General features: G+C 31.5%; 1 protein-coding gene across 2 annotated transcripts in view; it reads left to right on the top strand.

Annotated features, from left to right (window-relative positions):
* Window positions 1–9,408: 9,408 nt before the first annotated feature.
* The window catches only part of LOC119638044, a 17,917-nt gene continuing 8,801 nt past the window's right edge, over window positions 9,409–18,524 (top strand). The window contains exon 1 of one of the 2 annotated variants that reach the window (XM_038034633.1): window positions 9,409–9,479. Coding sequence is in view for 1 of the 2 variants with exons in the window: in XM_038034632.1 (XP_037890560.1) it covers window positions 16,802–16,883 (82 nt within the window). In the remaining variant the exon portion in view is untranslated. Of the gene's footprint in view, window positions 9,480–16,587; window positions 16,884–18,524 lie in introns of those variants that run through there. The other variant, XM_038034632.1, reaches the window with a different exon arrangement.

Here is an 18,524-nt window from a genome sequence, read left to right as displayed (position 1 = left end):
AGAAGAGAAACGAAAGTTGCCAATCGTTAAAAAAAAAAAAAAAAAAAAAAAAAAAAAGGGTGTTTTATTAAGGGAGAAGCAAATGAAAATAAATATAATAAAGGAAAGAAAAAAAAAAAAAATGAATAACAAAATGTTAGGAAAAAAAAAACAACTTAGAATTTAGAGGCAAAGCTTGAATGAAAACGTAATAAAAATGCTTTAAAATATATATAAATCTTTACATAAAAAGGAAGAAGGCTTAGGATTGCTTCGATTTTTTTTTTTTTTTTTTTTTTTTTTTTTTTTTTTTTTTATTTTTTTTTTTTATAAGCATATATATGTATATTAAATTATTATTATTTAAAAATCGTCATTACACGCTAGAGATCGCAAGATTAGCCCTAAAAATATGTAATTAACAAAAAAAATAAAAAACAAAAGCTATTTGCTATTAAAAAAAAAAAATGAAAAAAGAAGTATAAATATTTTATTAAAAAGCACTTATTTTGCATACAATTTCAAACGTAATGAACTTATTCGCAAACACTTACACGCATAAACACACATATGCACATACACATACACATACATACATATATACATACATACATACATGCATATACAACAAACAATCACCCCACTCAGTTTAGTAGGTTCCTGTTGGCCGATTTGCAAAGCTGACAAGAAATTTAACAAATTAACCATAATATGTATGTAATTTTCATAAATATGCATTTAATCATCAACAAGAAGAAAAAGGTAAAGCAAAAGAAAAACCAAAAAATAAATCTTCGATAAAAAAAACTCAATCTTTGCAACTGAAAACACCGTTTATTAAAATAAAATTAAATATTAAAAAAAAAAAAAAGGAAAAAGTACCGAAACCCTAAATGTGTAAAAGTTAAAATGGCTTAAGCAAATTATTATTAAAAATAAGTATCACAAAATTATAGTATAGTGTTTTAGCAGTAAACAGTCACAAACACGCCCACGCTCCCACTCACACTTAAGTTGAAAGCAAATCAATTATAAAGGTATGACTTTTATGACTTTTAGAGGACTTACAGTACAAAAGCCTCTTTCATCATATACGTGAATCAATCCGTGTGCCTACATGAGAAAAAAGTTTTACTTATACTCATAACAATTACAGGGTACATAAGGAGAAGATTAACTAGTTTCGATGGAGAGTTTATACCGTTTTATTGGTTTATGTATGTACGGCTTCTTAAAAAGCCTTATGGAAGAAGCCCGTCTACTTTTTAATCATTCAAGACGTTCAAGATTCACTTCATTTGTTATGCACGCTGCAGCTTCTTTTTTTCTTTTCAGTTACGTGAGGACAGTGCAAAAGTCCTTGTGGAGGAAGATTTCATGTCTCTCTTTGAACCTTAGATAATTTATCATGATCACAGAGCGTGTGCGAAAAAGATTTTCTCCACTTTTGGTAAGGTATTCGCAATCTTATTAGTATATGATGTCTCGCACATTATAAAGACTTCTAGCTTCTTTTAAGCAAATTAAAAATCGTAATCTTTATCCGCAATGTTCCCCACGCAGAAGTCATTTTTTTTAATCTAAATCCATTGAATACAAGGCCCAATTAAAATTGTGAGACTATTCTTAATATTTCCCAGAATTAAACTTTCATTTCCCTGTTAAGAAGGCCTTATTTTGAACTTATTGGCTATAAATGGCTTTACTCTTCAAATTCTTCCCTGACCGCATAAGCCATAATGGACGTACCGTAGCTATACTTCAAACCAGCAAGACGTGAATTACTAAAATTCATTTTTAAGAAATTAGTGATTAGAATAGACTTTTCCTGGGGAGCGATCTGGTTTGTCTATCTATCATCGATCAAAGAAAGTGAAGACATTGCCACGTCCGTCCGCTTTTCGGGATTTACAAAGCCTTTAAAGAATAATTTGTAGCTATTAACTATTATCGACTAAGTTTGTCACCTAATTATCTTCTAAGGTCTTGCTGATGGTTTTGTGGAGTATAGTTACTTAAAGGATTGCAACTGTCTTCGGATTTACCTACTGAAAGAGAAGGAATCAATAATGTCGCTTATATAAGTAGATTTTTGAAACTCATAAAAAAAAGTACAATTAACAAAACCACAGCAGATCTGTAGTCTATCAAAGGGAGGAAAAGATCTGCCTCAGTAATATTGAAAATCCGAAATTTGAAAAAAAAATGCATCTAAATCTTAAGAGATTAAAAAGAAATTTGAAAATTAAATTCATAAACTGATCTCTATATAATAGTGTGTGCTCTTTCGATAGATATGCTGCACGACTGTTCGCTTATTACCTTCTCTCTATATTGTTTCAAAGATCTTAATTAGTCAGTGTGCTTAGAACAAACTGCATATGCGTCTATGATAATATTATTCATATATTGTTGTCCACGAATTAAGTTTTTTTTCCTTAGCTTCACATTTTCAGAAAACAAAACAGGTACGTATCAAGCCGTATATTATATTATGCTTACATTTTTTATGGCAATGGCCACCAAAATAAGATTAGTTGACGTCTCTTATATTTGTTAAAATGTGAAGTTTGCGTTTGTCCATAAGTTTTCAATCAGGTCACAAAATATCTGAATCCTTGCTACTCGTCTTAACGTATGAATAGAACACGTATTGGTTCTTGCTTTGTAGTGATTTTTAACATTACAAGGGGTATTCATGTAATGCAATTTTTACTTGTCAGTCGCAAAAAAAAAAAAAAAAGTTCGAATTTTTCCTGCTTAACTGACGTTTTCCGCTCTGTACTGTATGTAAAAGCAAGTAACAACACGTTAATGGGCTACGACCTGCCATATAAAAATTTTCAAAGTAAGTTGTTATAGAGGAAATGATCGAAAAAGTGATTCAATTTGTATCATTTTCAATAGTTTTCGTCCTTGGGACAAAAGACGTAAGCATATTTTTACGTAAGTAAATTTTTGTCAAGATCTAATTAAGATACGCGTACGTTGAACGCAAGAACACAAGACGGTGGGACGGACGGACAGACAAGCTCGATCAGAATCACTTTCTGAATCGATCTCTATAATAAAAGTTGGATCTATCTCAAATCCTTCTGGTTGTTGCTAACATTCGCACAAACTGAACAGATCCTTCTACTACGAATAGTGTGGGCTACAAAAAACCAAGTTTGCGTTCTTAAGTAAAAAGAAAGCGTCTAAGATTCACATTCCCTCTTCTCTCTCTCTCTATCTCTCTCTCTTTCTTTTTCTCACAATTCTTTAATTGAGCAGCTTTCACTTCTCTATATACATATGTTCTCAAATCTCTAACCAACCAGACAAAAAAAAAAAAAAATAATAATAACAATTAAGGATATATCTTTAAAAAGGAAAAAAGGAAAACGAAAAAGAAAAAGAATATAAAAAACCCCATACTTGATGCTTTTTTATGTGTTTGCGAGAAGATTTCTTCAAAGCAAACATTAAGACAACTTTTTGATATAAACTATTTACTCAAGTTTACTCTCTTATAACTTTTTATCTCTTCTTCTCTTTTATTTTTTTTTTTTTTTTTGTTTTTTTTTTCAAGTATTAAAAAGAGGCAAAAAAAAAGTTAAAAGTTAAAAATTTCTTTCAAACATCGATAATTTCGCAATTCAATAGCCATCATCAACATGCGGATTTCTTACAAAATACAACGCATGGTACAGAACAACATCATACATCATGGATTTGTCTGTTTAATCGATTTGAATGCAAAGAAAGTTAAATCTGTGTTTATGTCTCTATTAAAGAACGAAAATATTTATACAAATATAACAACATTATAATAACAATAATAAACACAAACAATAAAAAAATGGAAAAGGAACACAGGATTAATTTAAGAAAAAAAAAAAAAAAAATATTATAATAAATTTTAAGTTTAATGTTGTTTTATGCATTATTATTATTATTATATAATTAATTATTTATGAGATGATGAATAAATTTTTTGAAAAAAAAAATAAAATAATATTAACAATAATAATAGCGATAATAATAATAACAATAAAGAATCATTTTACGCTAGAACACTAAACAAAACACTAAAAAAATGCGTTATTATTATTACTTGCTTTGAGGTTATGTTATCATATCAAAGCGCGTTCTGCTTCTGGACAATTAAATGTTTTGTCGAAAATATGAACAAAAAAGTAGTCTTCATGCCCTCCTCCCACGTTAACAGTTATCGTCTATTGGCGATAAGATGAATGTATCAATGATCCGCTCTCTTTGGAAACAGGGCTGTGGCGTATTTCCGGATCAAAATGAAAAATCACTTATATGCGACAGTCGACTGTAACAAACACTGCGAACCGCTCAGCCTGTGCCCGAATTGAATTATTCAGTGAAATTAAAGAATTCAAGACACGGCAAGGGGTAAGTATTCGGGGATCGTATGTTACCATAAAATACGACCAAATAGAAGTAACGTTAGTCTACAAAGTAAGCCTACAGCTCAGTTTTTAGTGTATTTTTTTACAAGTTTTTCGAAAGGAAGCTGCTTACTTTGGGTTTGAATTGCAACCATGAACACAAGAATAGCGCAAACTTCACCATAAAAGCAAACGTTTATTAGGAGGAAAACGGTTGCAAAATTTTCAGAATATCAAGTTTTTTTTTCATTCTAAACGAATCCATAAGTAGCCAAGAATGGTAAAAAAGATGAGCCTGAGCATGACAAGATTTTAAACGATCCAAAAATTTTCCGAATGATTTTCCGAACATCAGTAAACAGAAACTTCAAACGTATTTAGCTTGAAACAGAATATTTCAACGCAGCGTGACTGCAATGATTTGCATTTTTTTCTTTACTTTTTGCGTTTTTTGTACACTACACCTCTTGCATTCCTCGGGCATGTATTAAGATTGCGACTTGAGATGGATCGATATTGATGGATTCAGCACCATTTTCTATGCTCGCTCTAAGCTTGTCTGCACGTATGCCGATCCTTGTGTCTTTATATTCAACCTGCAAACCCTAATTTTTGAGACCTTTTGATGAGATTTTGTTGAAATGTTTTGGCGTAAGGAAAACCATAATTGAAAATATTACAAGTCGGACTAATTTTTCGACCACTCCACATGGAAAGCTTGATTTTGCAAAGTCGATATATGACTAACAGTACGGTTGTGTAGGGTAGGACTCTAGTGTTGTTACGAATTTCTTACTCGAAATATTAATGTTTTTCATCTAAATGCTCGCCATGTGAATATATTTTTGTAGGGTAGGACTGTAGTGTTCTTACGAAATTCTTACTTGAAATATTAATGTTTTTCATCCAAATGCTCGCCAATCACACAAAACTTTGTTTCTAGAACGTCTGCGAAGACTTTAAATGTGCTTTAAAGCAACAACTACTTCGCATTGAGCTCGAGGTTGTTTTAGCAAAGCAGAGATTGGCAAGAACAGTGTGCAAATAACTAGTAACGCACTTAATTTGTAATACAAACACTCTGCAATATAAGGTTATTAAGGGAAGTCTACTACATGCCGTATTTAAAAGCTTGTCTTTACCAAATGCGTGAAGAATGCAGAAAATACAGGAGGATATAAAATTTTCCGTTTATTATAAAAATTGTTCACGTAGAAATTTTCTGATGATCTTTACGCTACTCTGGCAAAAAAAGGTTCGGAAGCAATCAATCGGAAAGTTTATTCATTTCTTATAAAAGGTTGATCACGGAACAATGTGATGGAGGACAAGGTTAAAAAAGATATGAAGACTTGCCCTATCCTCACCTAAGAAGATATGATTTGGATACTTGTACAATCTAATGAACTAATGAAATTCTAATAAAAAATTTCGGACTTGGTTTTTTCACCTTTTCCTTTTGTTTAAATTTAATGCCATTTAATATAGAAGATAAGTGTTGTCTATTTAACCGCCAGGAGGTATGTTATTATGAACTTCCTTCGTGCCCTAATAGACATAGAATGAAGAGATACCTTCGTTATATATATGTATTACATAGGTTGCATATATGTTAATAAAAATCAAAAAAAAAAAAGGAAAAATGAAATGAAATTTGATATAAATGTGAAGGAAGTCTTAAGTTTTGCATCGGCATTGGCATGTCTGTCCATCCGTCTGCATGTTTGGATATGTGTGGTCAACATTCTTCCGGTGGCAAAAACTAAGATACCGACTTTAAATTGACCAAAAGTATTGGAAGTCCTTGCACGCAGGTAAATATTGAACATGGGGCCAATGGGGCTAAGGGCTTGCCCGTCCACATAAGCTGAAAAAAGGGGCACTTTTCAAAACCCGAAACTAACTGAGCTTTTCGCTCATTACTGGTAAATTACTACAAACGCTATACCTGACAATAAAAACAAAAACAAACTAAGATCACGCATACTTAATATTATAAAGTATGGCAACGTAATTTTTTTTCCGAGACTTCTCTTCTCCTTTTTTGAAAACAAATGTGGTGACTCGGTTACAGCGGAATATTTTCTTTGATTTTTCTTAACTTTAGTTAATGTTTCAACATAGTCTAGGATAGTCTAGTGAAGAGAAAATTTTCAGAACAAGTTCACTCTTGTAGGGAAAATTTTGAGATCTTAACAATCAAGTCATTAGACTGCCATATATTATTAAATCTATTCTCTTTCGTCCCTGTATTGTGTGTGTCAAGAGGTATTTATAAGTCTTACAAAGTTTTGACAGACCTACTAAACGCGAAGTTAATTGAATTTTTCTCAGATTTTTCGAAATCAAAATAAGAATTTTTGAAAATTAAACTTTAGTAAGCAGATCGACGTTCACTAAATCGGTTTTTTGTTATTTACGCTGACCATGACTACATATTTTTCATATTCGGAAATATGATTGTATGTGCTCGACAAATTTAGCAAACTTGACTGCTAGGCCAACGCACATAACGCGTATATATATACAAATATATATATACAAATATTGCAAACGCATACGTTGATACGTGATACTTGCATCGTTTCATATTTTACGCGTAACGAACTGCCAAAAGAACCGAAAAAAAAAAAAAAAAATACAGAAAAGCAAAACAAATTGTAGATGTAGGCTCATCCTTATAGTATAACATTTATTTGGGTCAATGAAAATTCGCAAGTTCAAATCACTTTTCATGCAATTATTATTTTCACACATTGAAAATATATTTCGCAGTCGACTGACTTCGTATTAAACTCTCATATTTTCTATAACAGTCATGGTTTTCAAAGTTTTACAAACCTTCAATCGTTTCCATGAAAAGTCTTCACAAAGTACAAATTCGTAATTTTTCATAAGATTTTTTTCTTTTTATGCAATTACGATATATTATAATGGACTAACATAGGAAATACACATGAAAATAATGTAAAAAAAAAAATTATTTTGTTTTAGATAAAATCGTTTCATATCATCACTAGCTTGCATTTCTTATCTTTAAAAATGAAATTTTGGTAAAAACCTGTATTATGATACAAAGATGATATGCTATGTAAGCGTAACAATATTCAATATAGTTTGTCTTTTAAATGATGCAAAGCAAAGAATTTATTACGCAGCATATTATGCTAATTGAAGAAATGTTAAGCTTGTGCTATTTTGCCTTAGTATTTTTAATTCATAGTTACTTATGGCTTTGCTCTTGGAAGCGGTTCTAAGAGAAAACAATGACAAAATTTATACAATCATCATTTACTCTATTAGGTGATAGGTTTTCATTGTCTTACTTGAAGGTCTTTGCATGAAATTGTAATCAATTCGTAGGTATGAAGTGGAGACGCAATAGTTTATCGTATAACATGGTAAATGTCCTTTTATTTATTTATCTGCGTAATATCATAATTTATTCAAGAATTATTGCAACAATTAGATACGCAAAATGAAGTAAGTATAACGAGCTTGCACCAAGAATAGTTATTAACGTTTCATAAAACAACTCAGAGTTTATTATAACTCTCTTACATAAATACGACACATATCTATCTGTCTGACCGAACGATAATTGTTTGTCCAGTCAACTGGATCTTGGAATGCATTACCACTACTGACTGTAAAATCTTTGAATGACTCCTTGAATATTTTTAGAAGAAAGTTGACCTTCTTCTTAAGCGTATACAGTTCTTTTGATAGTTGCCAGTTGCAACAGATTACTATTGTCAATCGTAGAACGCGGTGTTTACATGAGTAAACTTTCAGTTCAATTATTATTAATTTTTCTCCCAACTTTTTCATAAGTATGTGAATTGAATACAATGTCGAACATCATCGCATCAACGCATCTTCAAATCATTCAGAAAAAATTCAGCTTTCCGCAAATGACGTTGTTTAGCCATAGTTTAAAGCAAGTATTTTCAAATGAATAAGTCACACCTTTATTCTATATCCTGCATTACTACTTGCACTCTTTCTTAGACAATAGGAGATTACGCAGATTAAACTAGCGCTTAGCAGATAGCGCCTATGCATCCCGTGTGAATACAAATTGAATGCATGTCATGAATGAATATATTGAACGAATTTATTTCCCGGCCATTCTCCAATCTTTGTTTTTTTTTTTTTCGTAAAGCTACCGAGCGAAAACACACGGTTTGATTTCAATACAAATAACTCTCTCTGAATTGGTTGAATTTTGGAAAATTTTTCTCAGCAATTTTGGAAAAGTTCTTCTTTACCGCTGCTTACCTAACTGCAAAGTTAACATATTGCCTGAAAGTGCATACATATATATCGAAGGTCTTAAAGAAAGGAAATATCATTAAATAGACATGCAAACGAAAGAATTGCAATGTTTTCCAATTCAAGGTAGGCAAAGAAGAAGAATGCAAGCCTTGCAATAATAATACACCAATTAAAAAAAAAAAAAAAACAAAGTGAGTCTTAACGATATATTTAAATATTACATCAACAACAACAACAACGACAACAGTAACAATAATAAAAAATGTTAGTAAAAAATCAAGTTTAAAAACGATAAATATTTAAAAGAGACGCTAAAGTAAAGTTTTTGTTTATATATATATATATATATGTGTGTCTATACGTGCGATTATGGAGGTGCGTGCGAGAGGTAACTAAGCAAACGTGAATTACCCAAGCGACCTATAGACCCAGTAATTAAACACAGCTACATCTGAATGTGTGTGTGTGTGTGTGTGTCTCTCTTGGTTTTGCGTATTTGTGTTTACACGTACAATAGAAAAGTTTATGATTTTTACCTTGAACTATAAAAAAAAAAGAATAACAACCGTTGAACCAGAAATATAAACGCAAGTGCATGTGTTTATGCAAAAAAAAAAAAAAAAAAAAGCAAAATACAAAGTGTTAGGATAAATGACAAACACGCAAACATAACAGTTTAACTAGTCACCCAGTTTACAGTTGCTGCTGCTGCTGGTGAACCAGTGGGAGAAAATAAAAGTGAAAAATAACTAAACCAAACCCATTCATCACTTTTGGATGCACATATAACCTACCTAAGCATAAATCGTCATGTGAGAAATGGTACCAAAAAAAAAAAAAAAAAAGAAGGAATTTACATAAACTCTAAATAACATTATGTTAAGAGTAACACGCAATAACAATAACATTAACTGCACTACTAAACTTGACTAATTAAAAATTCCCAAATTGTCAACATAAGCATCAGCTCATAAACACTTTAAGTGCTTATGCATGTATATGAGCACATTCAGTACTTTATACATATAAATGCGCCTGTGTGGGTATATATATATATATATATATATATATACAAGTTGGCGTACATGTATCACAGTCTAAAAAGAAAAATTAATAGTAAACAAAAACAATGACACAAGTAACAATAACAAATTTTGTTGTCACTCGTAAACAAGTGTGCGCAACTACTTATCACACACATTCATGTATTGCACATAATATAAATATATGTTTAGTATAAAGCTAAGTATATATATATATATATATATATATATATGTACGTAAAATATTGCATATGAAAAGTGCAATAGCCCTTCAAAAGGGTTGCCATCGCACGCATGTCTTTATATTTTATACAAAAATTTGAGTTAAGGTACTCAAGCGTCGCATCTGTCACCGACATATTTTATTGTTATGCAAATATTAACACAAATATAAGCGTACATATATAAAAGTACTTAGTGACTTCAGCATTACGTGCTAATATATAAACACACACTACTAAAGTCGACTGAAAACTAAAAGAGCAAATAAATAAATTTGTTTATATCAACATATTTTGTGTTTCTTATCCATCTCAGTAAAATGCATTTTAGATTTGTCAAATGTTTGTAGGGCTCAGACATCCATTCCAATATATACGACCACTCTACAACCCTTCAACACGCATGCACATAAGGTTTACTCAAATGTTCGTATAACAGGGTGAGAAAACATGTGTGTATATATATATATATATATATATATATATATATATATATATGTACGCATTTTCTTTGAAGAGTGTGAGTAACGGTCTCAAGGCTTGTATTTATGCTCGAATATCACACAAACCGAATAATATGTGTTTGTGTGTGTGGGTGTGTGTGTATATATGTATTTAAAGCGATCGTGTTTTTCTTAAAATCTCTAATCTGACCAGGAGCTCATAATACATATATACTACGCACAGGCTATTGATTCCACCCGCATTGGTTCCACTTCAAGAAATGCCTATGAAGGCATAAATATTCCAATTTACTTATATCCAAACGTAAAATATAATTCCACTAATCGTAATAAACCATTTCTCACTCATCCTTTTACTGGTATGCTGCAAGCACATTTCTTTCAGCGGCTTTGAAACATCACACGCACCCCATCCCATAGCTTTGGGTTTCAGTTCATGTAACATCCGATTTTTTCTAATTGTTTTATTGCGTTACATGTTTAGAAACTTTTTTTGTTTTCGTTTTGTTGACATCTTTAGATGTTCCTTATTGACATGGATAAGGACGTGAATATTTCACATTTCGATTGGTAGTCAATCCGGATCAGCAATAATTCGAAATATAAAAATAATTATTTACTGATGCTACTTACATAGGGGAAAACAAGAAGAAGCATAATACTAATCGTTCAACAATGTAAATCGGGAAGCAATTTTGATCTAACCCTTCGCACTTCTAGCTACCTTTTTTTTTTTATCTGGCATTTAGTATTTGACAGAAAACAAGGAAGAAAGTCATATTCAGCGAGGGTCGAATCTCCCATACGAAACACATAAACGCTTGGTCCACTCGAGATTTTCATATTCAAGAAATGGGATATCTCTAAACGCTTCAAGACTTTATGTATCAAACGTCCACCATAATTAAGTTATCAGTAACACTTGATCGCATTCCACTCGCCAACTCCTTTCACTTGATATCTACATCGAAGGTATTTTTACGAAAACGTTTTTCCGCTAAATCGTGACGTCTACCACAATTAATTTGAAGCTAACACACTTTGCTTCTCGCATATTGCTCTCCAAGTTTTTTTATGCGTTATCTACGAAAAAATCAGCTCCCTACGTCGTAACGTCCGGCGTATTTAATTTGGAGCTAACACACTTAGCTTCTCGCATTCTACTCGCCAAATTCTTTTATTTGATACCCATATCGCTGGTATTATTCAGAAAAAATTAATCCGCCAGGTCGCGATATCTACCATATTCGTTTTAGAACTAACCCATTTTTAAACAGATAATAATACATCTTCATTTGAGGAGTGTACAAAATAGTTTTAAACATTCTGTCTTGTATGCCTTATGATAATTAAGCAGAAAGCCTCAAAGAAGTAAAAAAAATAATATTTAATCACTTGTAACTTTGTGTGGGCATGGCCGATTTTTTTCATTTTTGCACGTAAAAAGTAGAATGCTTCGTAAGGTAAATGTGGAAAATTTCAGCCAACTGACTTTTACAATTTCTGAGTAAGGGGAAAAAAATCACAAATTTTTGTTAAGAAAAACGAAGTTGCGTTCAGTTTACACTCCACTGCGGGCTTCTGCTTGAAGCGATTTGAACCATTTGTAATACCCACCTGCGTGCAAAAACTTCTAATGTTTCTACCAAATATGAAGTCGATATCTTCCGTATTGCGAGCAGGAGAGTGTCAGCAACATACCTTACGGACGGACAGACATGGCTTAATCAAGAATATAAACACTTTATACAAGCTTTGAAGTCTTTTGGGTGTTACATACGTTATGAGAAACACCAAAATGAATATATGGCCATATTTCAGTAGTGGGTATAAAAAAACATTTAATAATTTTAAATAACAAAAAATCGTATCTAACTCGCAATAGGACTCGTAGGCATTATTTATATGAACGTAAAAAATGGAGAAAAAAAAAGAGCCAAAGCTATTGGGGAAAACTACGAATTTCTGACGGTTGTTCTCAAAGAGAGAGAGAGAGAGAGAGAGAGAGAGAGAGAAATAGAGATTATATGGAATATAAATTGTTTGCTTAGCAGATTGACAAGCAAAAAAGTAAGAGACCATAAGCTCTATAGGTTCAAGTTTAATGTAATTTTTTTCGATGATAAAGCAAAATTTTTGTAAATATTACATAAGCACGTATACAGTACAGATAGTATATCTTTCAACTTGCTTTGCGTGCGCCTACGATATCAATAATTTACATAATTTATTATTTGATATTTTTTTATGTATTTATTTATTTATTTATTTTTTTTTTTTTTCATTGATTACATTTTACCACAACATTTACATTCAGAACTTTTCTAAAAGCAATTCTTTCATGTGTGCCGTCGCTTTCGATATTAGGTCATTTTTAGTCATGCATTTCATGGTAACATGTCAGACATTGACCGCACTCATTGTCAATGTGACAATTTGAAAACAAAAAACTTATTTCAGCATTAATTTATTCCAAATTGATTTGATTTAAATTTTTAATTGGCTCGTCGGAAAAGTAATAAAGCCAGGCATGCGTTAAGCATATTTTATGCTAATACTAGAGATCGTTTTACATTCTCGCTAGAAAAATATTGAAACAATTTAATCAAACGATGGACGATGTACCTGTTGATAGAAAAACTTTAGTTCTTCGAATTGCTGTTGAATACAACTACAAAATTCGATGATGATAAAAGGAAGGACATCGACATTGTGCAAGATAGGTATGCAAATCAAATTCATAAAGCCAAGAATGACGGCATAGCGAGCACGTTAGTTATATTTCATGACATCTATGGTAGTTAAATCAAATTTGATATCAACAGATGAGGCAAAGTTTACTTAAGGTTCTTTGAAAAATTGACTGCTGAAAATCCATCAAAGTTGATAACAATTATTCTAAAGACTATGCGTTAAGGTTGGGCGCAACAAAGCAAAGTGATAACAATTAAAAGCAATTCGATTAAGTAATAATTTGTCATTTCCTTTGCCGTTGCTTTGCCGAGACCCTAATATAACTTAACTTCTTAGTTAAGTTATCTATCATTTGCATATACAATGATTTCGGAAACAAAAATAAAAAGCGTATGTATATATACATATATATATATATATATATGTATATACATACTCAAGATAAATTTGAGTATCATATGAAAAATACTAACTAATTGAATAACAATGTTGCGATAGATTAAAAGGAAAGAGGTCATGAATCATCTAAACTAAGAGTTAATATATGTAACCGTAATTTAAATTTTACTATTGCCCTGTACAACAGCAAAATATTTGATTAGTGTTTGTTTGGTGTAATTAAATTGAAGACACGAACATTCGCTTTTGCTATTAACGAAAACATGGCCAAATATTTTATTTTTAAAGAAAGAAAGAGTTCTGGAGAACTTTTACTTAAGACGAATATCTGATATGCGGCTTTTTAATGTCACGATCATTATTGAAGTTGAAATCATACCATCATCATCATCATCATCAATATCTTATCTTGGCCAATACTCTTTTACTCGAATTTTAAAAATTCATTTGAAAAATAGGCTTAAGAAAATTTTGAAAGAACTAAAATCTTTAATTGATCAATAAATTGCAAACTAAACTCTTACTCAGATAATTATTCGAATTATATAAGTAGCATATATACGGATATAATTGAAAAATACATAAACGATTCTCTTCTATTTTAACTTAGAGAGTGTAGTTGGATGTATAGCATTCGCTTTAAAAGCAATCTAACTTTCTTGCTTGGGCTTTCTTTCATACTCGATTAATTTTATCATATTTTAAACGACATTCTTCTATATAATTATCTACTTTATAGTAAGTAAAAGTCCAAGAGGGCAGCATTTTACTGAGTGATATTCAATCGTTAACATAGTTTTTACAATTAATATTTTATTTAAATGAATTATTAATTATTACTTTTATTCGATTACACATGTATCGATTTCCTAGCATTTTTATGCCATTCACTGAGACAGAGAGAGAGAGATGAGAGAGCTGTTTGTTATTGCGTTTACAACTTGTAAAAATGAAATATTGAAAAAGCTCTTCAAACTCTTCAATCTCCATATACGGACGAAACCGTATTAAATTATATAGAAGCATAGGGGCGGGACTCGCATGGACCATAAAAAACAACAAAAATACCGCCAAAGCCAAACAAAATTAATTCTTTGAGAAATTATATAAAGCAAAGCAGGCTCTTCTTCTATGCAACGGTACTACAATTTTTGCCATGTCAGGCATTGAATGGAAATCCATTTTTGCAAACTTAGTTTAAGCTTTGCCTATAAACCTTACGGTGTACTCATTACAACAAATCAAGGGCCGGTTTAGAGCTGTCAATATCGCGTAAACTCAATTGTAGTTTGACTATGTTACTTCCCCGGCAATTTTACGATCAAAAGATATTTCAGTCGATAGTAAGTAGTCGGCTTATAGTAAGTCACAGACATCTATAGAGTTTACCCGATGTCAGCATCTATAAACTGCCTTCAATATTGAAAGATATTAAAACACTTCAAGGTGTAACGTATACGGATACGCTAGTCAGCTGATTGAGTAATTTTTACACCTATCTGTCGTATAACATTATTGAACACTTGTATTAAATTTAAGATTAGCATCGACTCAGAAGTCGAAGCCCTTCTCTCTCACTGTGAGTATGTTGGGGGTTTGACCCATCGCACCAATATCCCTTTTCCCACAGGCTTTCTGATTGGCCCTGCTATTTATTTGCATCAAATTATTAGAAAATTTTGGCTAAGAATTACGATTAGGCTTTCATTTTATTTTCGCCCATGTCCAAGCTTGGCTTATGAACATTTATATACAGTATTAGAGTCAGCTTTCTGCATGCCTTCGAGGCGAATGTTTATATAGCGAAACCTCTTGCGAGAAAGAAAAAGAAGAAAAACCTGAGGAACGTAGTTGGTTAACCTTTCCGTAGAAAACCTAGGCTATGCTATGATTTGTTTACTTTTGGACGCAACTTATTCCCAACCGCAGATGCAAGCAATTAAAGGGTCACTCTAAGCTCTATATGCAATAAATGATTAATAAAAAATATATATTGACATTTTCATCTCATCTTTCGGCTTTGTTTTAAATTCCCGACAATTTAGTTCATTATTGTAGTACTATGGGACTATGACTCTATTCGAACTTGGGATGTACTCAAAAGACAAAAATATATACGCTGTAGTTGGTTAGAAGATAAATGGGCGGACGGGTGTGCTTAATTCAATTTAGCCCTTAGTTAGAAACAGAGGCAGACCTATTTTGAATCTATTTACCTCCATAAACAACAGCAGCAATTACATACTTAACACAGCGCGGACGGACATGAGCATGAATATGTACAATATTGCACCACTACGTTGTCTAGGTTTTTACATAGAGCATAGCGACAATAGTAAACTTTTAAAGAGTTATTTAAAATAATTCTCATAGCGTTACGCACTTAAATGATTGTACAAATTATCACTACGGTTGTCGTTGCTACTGGTTATTGCTGTTGTTGTTATTGCTGTTGCTGCTGCTGATATTCTAATTGTAAATACGAATTGAATTACGAATAGCAATAAATGTTAAGAGCACGTGAGCCTCGGCGTAGCGCAATTTATATTTTATTTATATAAAAAGCGCTACTAACCAGTACTTGATGTACTAACTAACATTAGGGTTACTCAAGGGAAAAACGTTACTGTTCTACAACAAACACATGCATAAAAAAAAAATAATAATAATCTCTTATTTAGATAAATATATGTATGAATCTGCGTACATGTATTCATCATACACGCACACATGTACACATGTATATGCAGAAGCGTTTAAATCTACGTATATAATTTTTCATTTTTTTTTTTTTTTTTTTATATATATATATATTTACAGACTTCACTAAAGATAATTTCAGTTTAACTAGACATTGATCAGTTGCAATGCATTGTGAGTTTTGTTAAATTTAACAAACAATATATTACACAAGCCCATAAACATATCTTTGTATTTATTATTATAAACTGAAAATTGTCTATAGGGTATGTAAACAAATATATATATATATATATATATATACATATATATAAATATATATGCATGTAAACGAACAAAAAAACTCATCGATTGTCGCAAATTAGTTAGATGGGGTTAGAGATGTTAATAATCAGTTGAGTTTTAACGTTGTTTTAATGCGTTTGTAAGGCCCGGTACTGCTAAGCATAAAATAAATTGAAAAAAAAAAAAAATTAGAAAAAATAAACAATGGCGGGAAATTTGAAAATAAATTACTTAAAATTGTATAAAAAATCTATGTAATTAGATAAAATTATTCAGAAATGAAATGAAATCATTGCCATAAGTTGATTTACAAGGAAAATCGAATTAAATAAAACAATATGTTCTTAATCGAAACAAGTTTAAGCCCTTTGAAAATATCTCTAATAATTGTTGTACTACAGTTAACTAAATTTAACACAAGTAAGTGTTAATTAATGTAACCCTAAACAAATTCGTTTCGTATAATGTATGCTAAGTAATATATTGACTTTACTAAAATTCAAATAGAATCGCATTTTAAAGGGTGTACCAAAGAGAAATGGCATTTTCATTTTTAATCGAAAAAGTTTTTTTTTTTTTTTTTCATTAAGGACAGACGCGTCACAATTTTGTTTTCAATAACATTATTAATGGTTGCAATGTTTTGCTAGTGGCCACCATCTAAGAAGAGTCATCCTCTTCTTGTTCTTCCCTTCCTTAAAGTTCGATCGAATAATTCACTCATCAACCAGTGCCGTCCCTACCCCTAGATTATTGTTACCGTTCCACTGTGAGAATGGTTCTAATCTTACATACGATTCTATTAGTCACAAATAAACCCTAACGTGTCTACAACTGCAATAAGTTGGGACAATTTAGAAATAATGTTGGACGTAGATACGTCTAAGGTTAACAAAAAAAAAAAAAAAAACTAAAAGAAATCCTCCGATCTAAAGTTAAAAGAAACATACTCCACATATCCATGCATTTGCTTCACCAGAAGTGACTGAGATGTGAATATTATTTGCTAGGCGTAAGCACAAGTTCAGAAATTAAGTTACTTCGAACTGAGTTATTTTTTTATTTAGTTCCACTTTTTTTTTATTTAAAAAAAAAAAAAAAAAAAAAAAAAAAAAAGTCACCTATTCGTCTTCGCGAGAGGAAGGAGAGCAGGTTGATTTGAGAATCAAATTTGCCAGACGCGGACCAAGATTACTAATCGTCAAACTCTCGATAAAATTTGTCAAATAGTGCTTCGATTTAATCACACAACAGAAACGCAGAACACATTCGTTCAGACACCAGAGATCATTCATTGTCTCTTCGATCTTATGTCATCATTAATTATGTCTTGCAATAAACGTTTGGCATCAAGAATGCTTCCAGCTACAGCGTCGTCTTAAATCCATTTGACATTAATTTTGATCAAGAAAAATTTGCTATTCATCCAAGAAAACTTCACATTCTCACTGAACCTTTTTTGTTGCCCTACAAAGTCAATAATCTGTGATTGATTTACTGAATTTTAGATAAAGAAGAAGGACTATTCCTCTTCTTCTAGTGTTATTCAGCAAATCAACAATCGGAAATTCGCTTAGATGTGTAAAAAAGGCTCAATGTGAAAGAGGGGGGGAATAATCACTTGGTTGCTTTTCTTTTTTCGGAGTCATATTATCGATGTAAAGCGGATACTTACTAAAAAACGTAACAACCATTAATGTCACGAAAAAAAAAAAACAAACAAATAATTGATTTAATATAATTGAAACTTTTTCTTGATAAAATCCTCCATCCATCCATCACATTATAAAGTGTACTCTCTTACCCTTTAACGGTGAAAAAAGACCAAGAGCTCAAACAGTAACCAGTGGAAAACAAACGAAAAGATTCACAAACCAAAATCGATCGAGTCCTCCATCCAACCATCTCATTATAAAGTGTACTCTCTTAGCTTTTGAGAGCGAGAAAAGACCAAAAGCTCAACCAGTAGCCAGTAGAAAAGAAACGAAAAGAATCCCAAGCTTAAGCTGATCAAATTAGATATGTACACTGACGAAAAGATTCACCAACCAAAATTGATCA

This window comes from Glossina fuscipes, unplaced genomic scaffold (assembly GCF_014805625.2).
Source record: "Glossina fuscipes isolate IAEA_lab_2018 unplaced genomic scaffold, Yale_Gfus_2 62, whole genome shotgun sequence".
In the NCBI taxonomy this organism is placed as follows: domain Eukaryota; kingdom Metazoa; phylum Arthropoda; class Insecta; order Diptera; family Glossinidae; genus Glossina; species Glossina fuscipes.
This window is presented reverse-complemented; position numbering and strand designations above follow the sequence as displayed.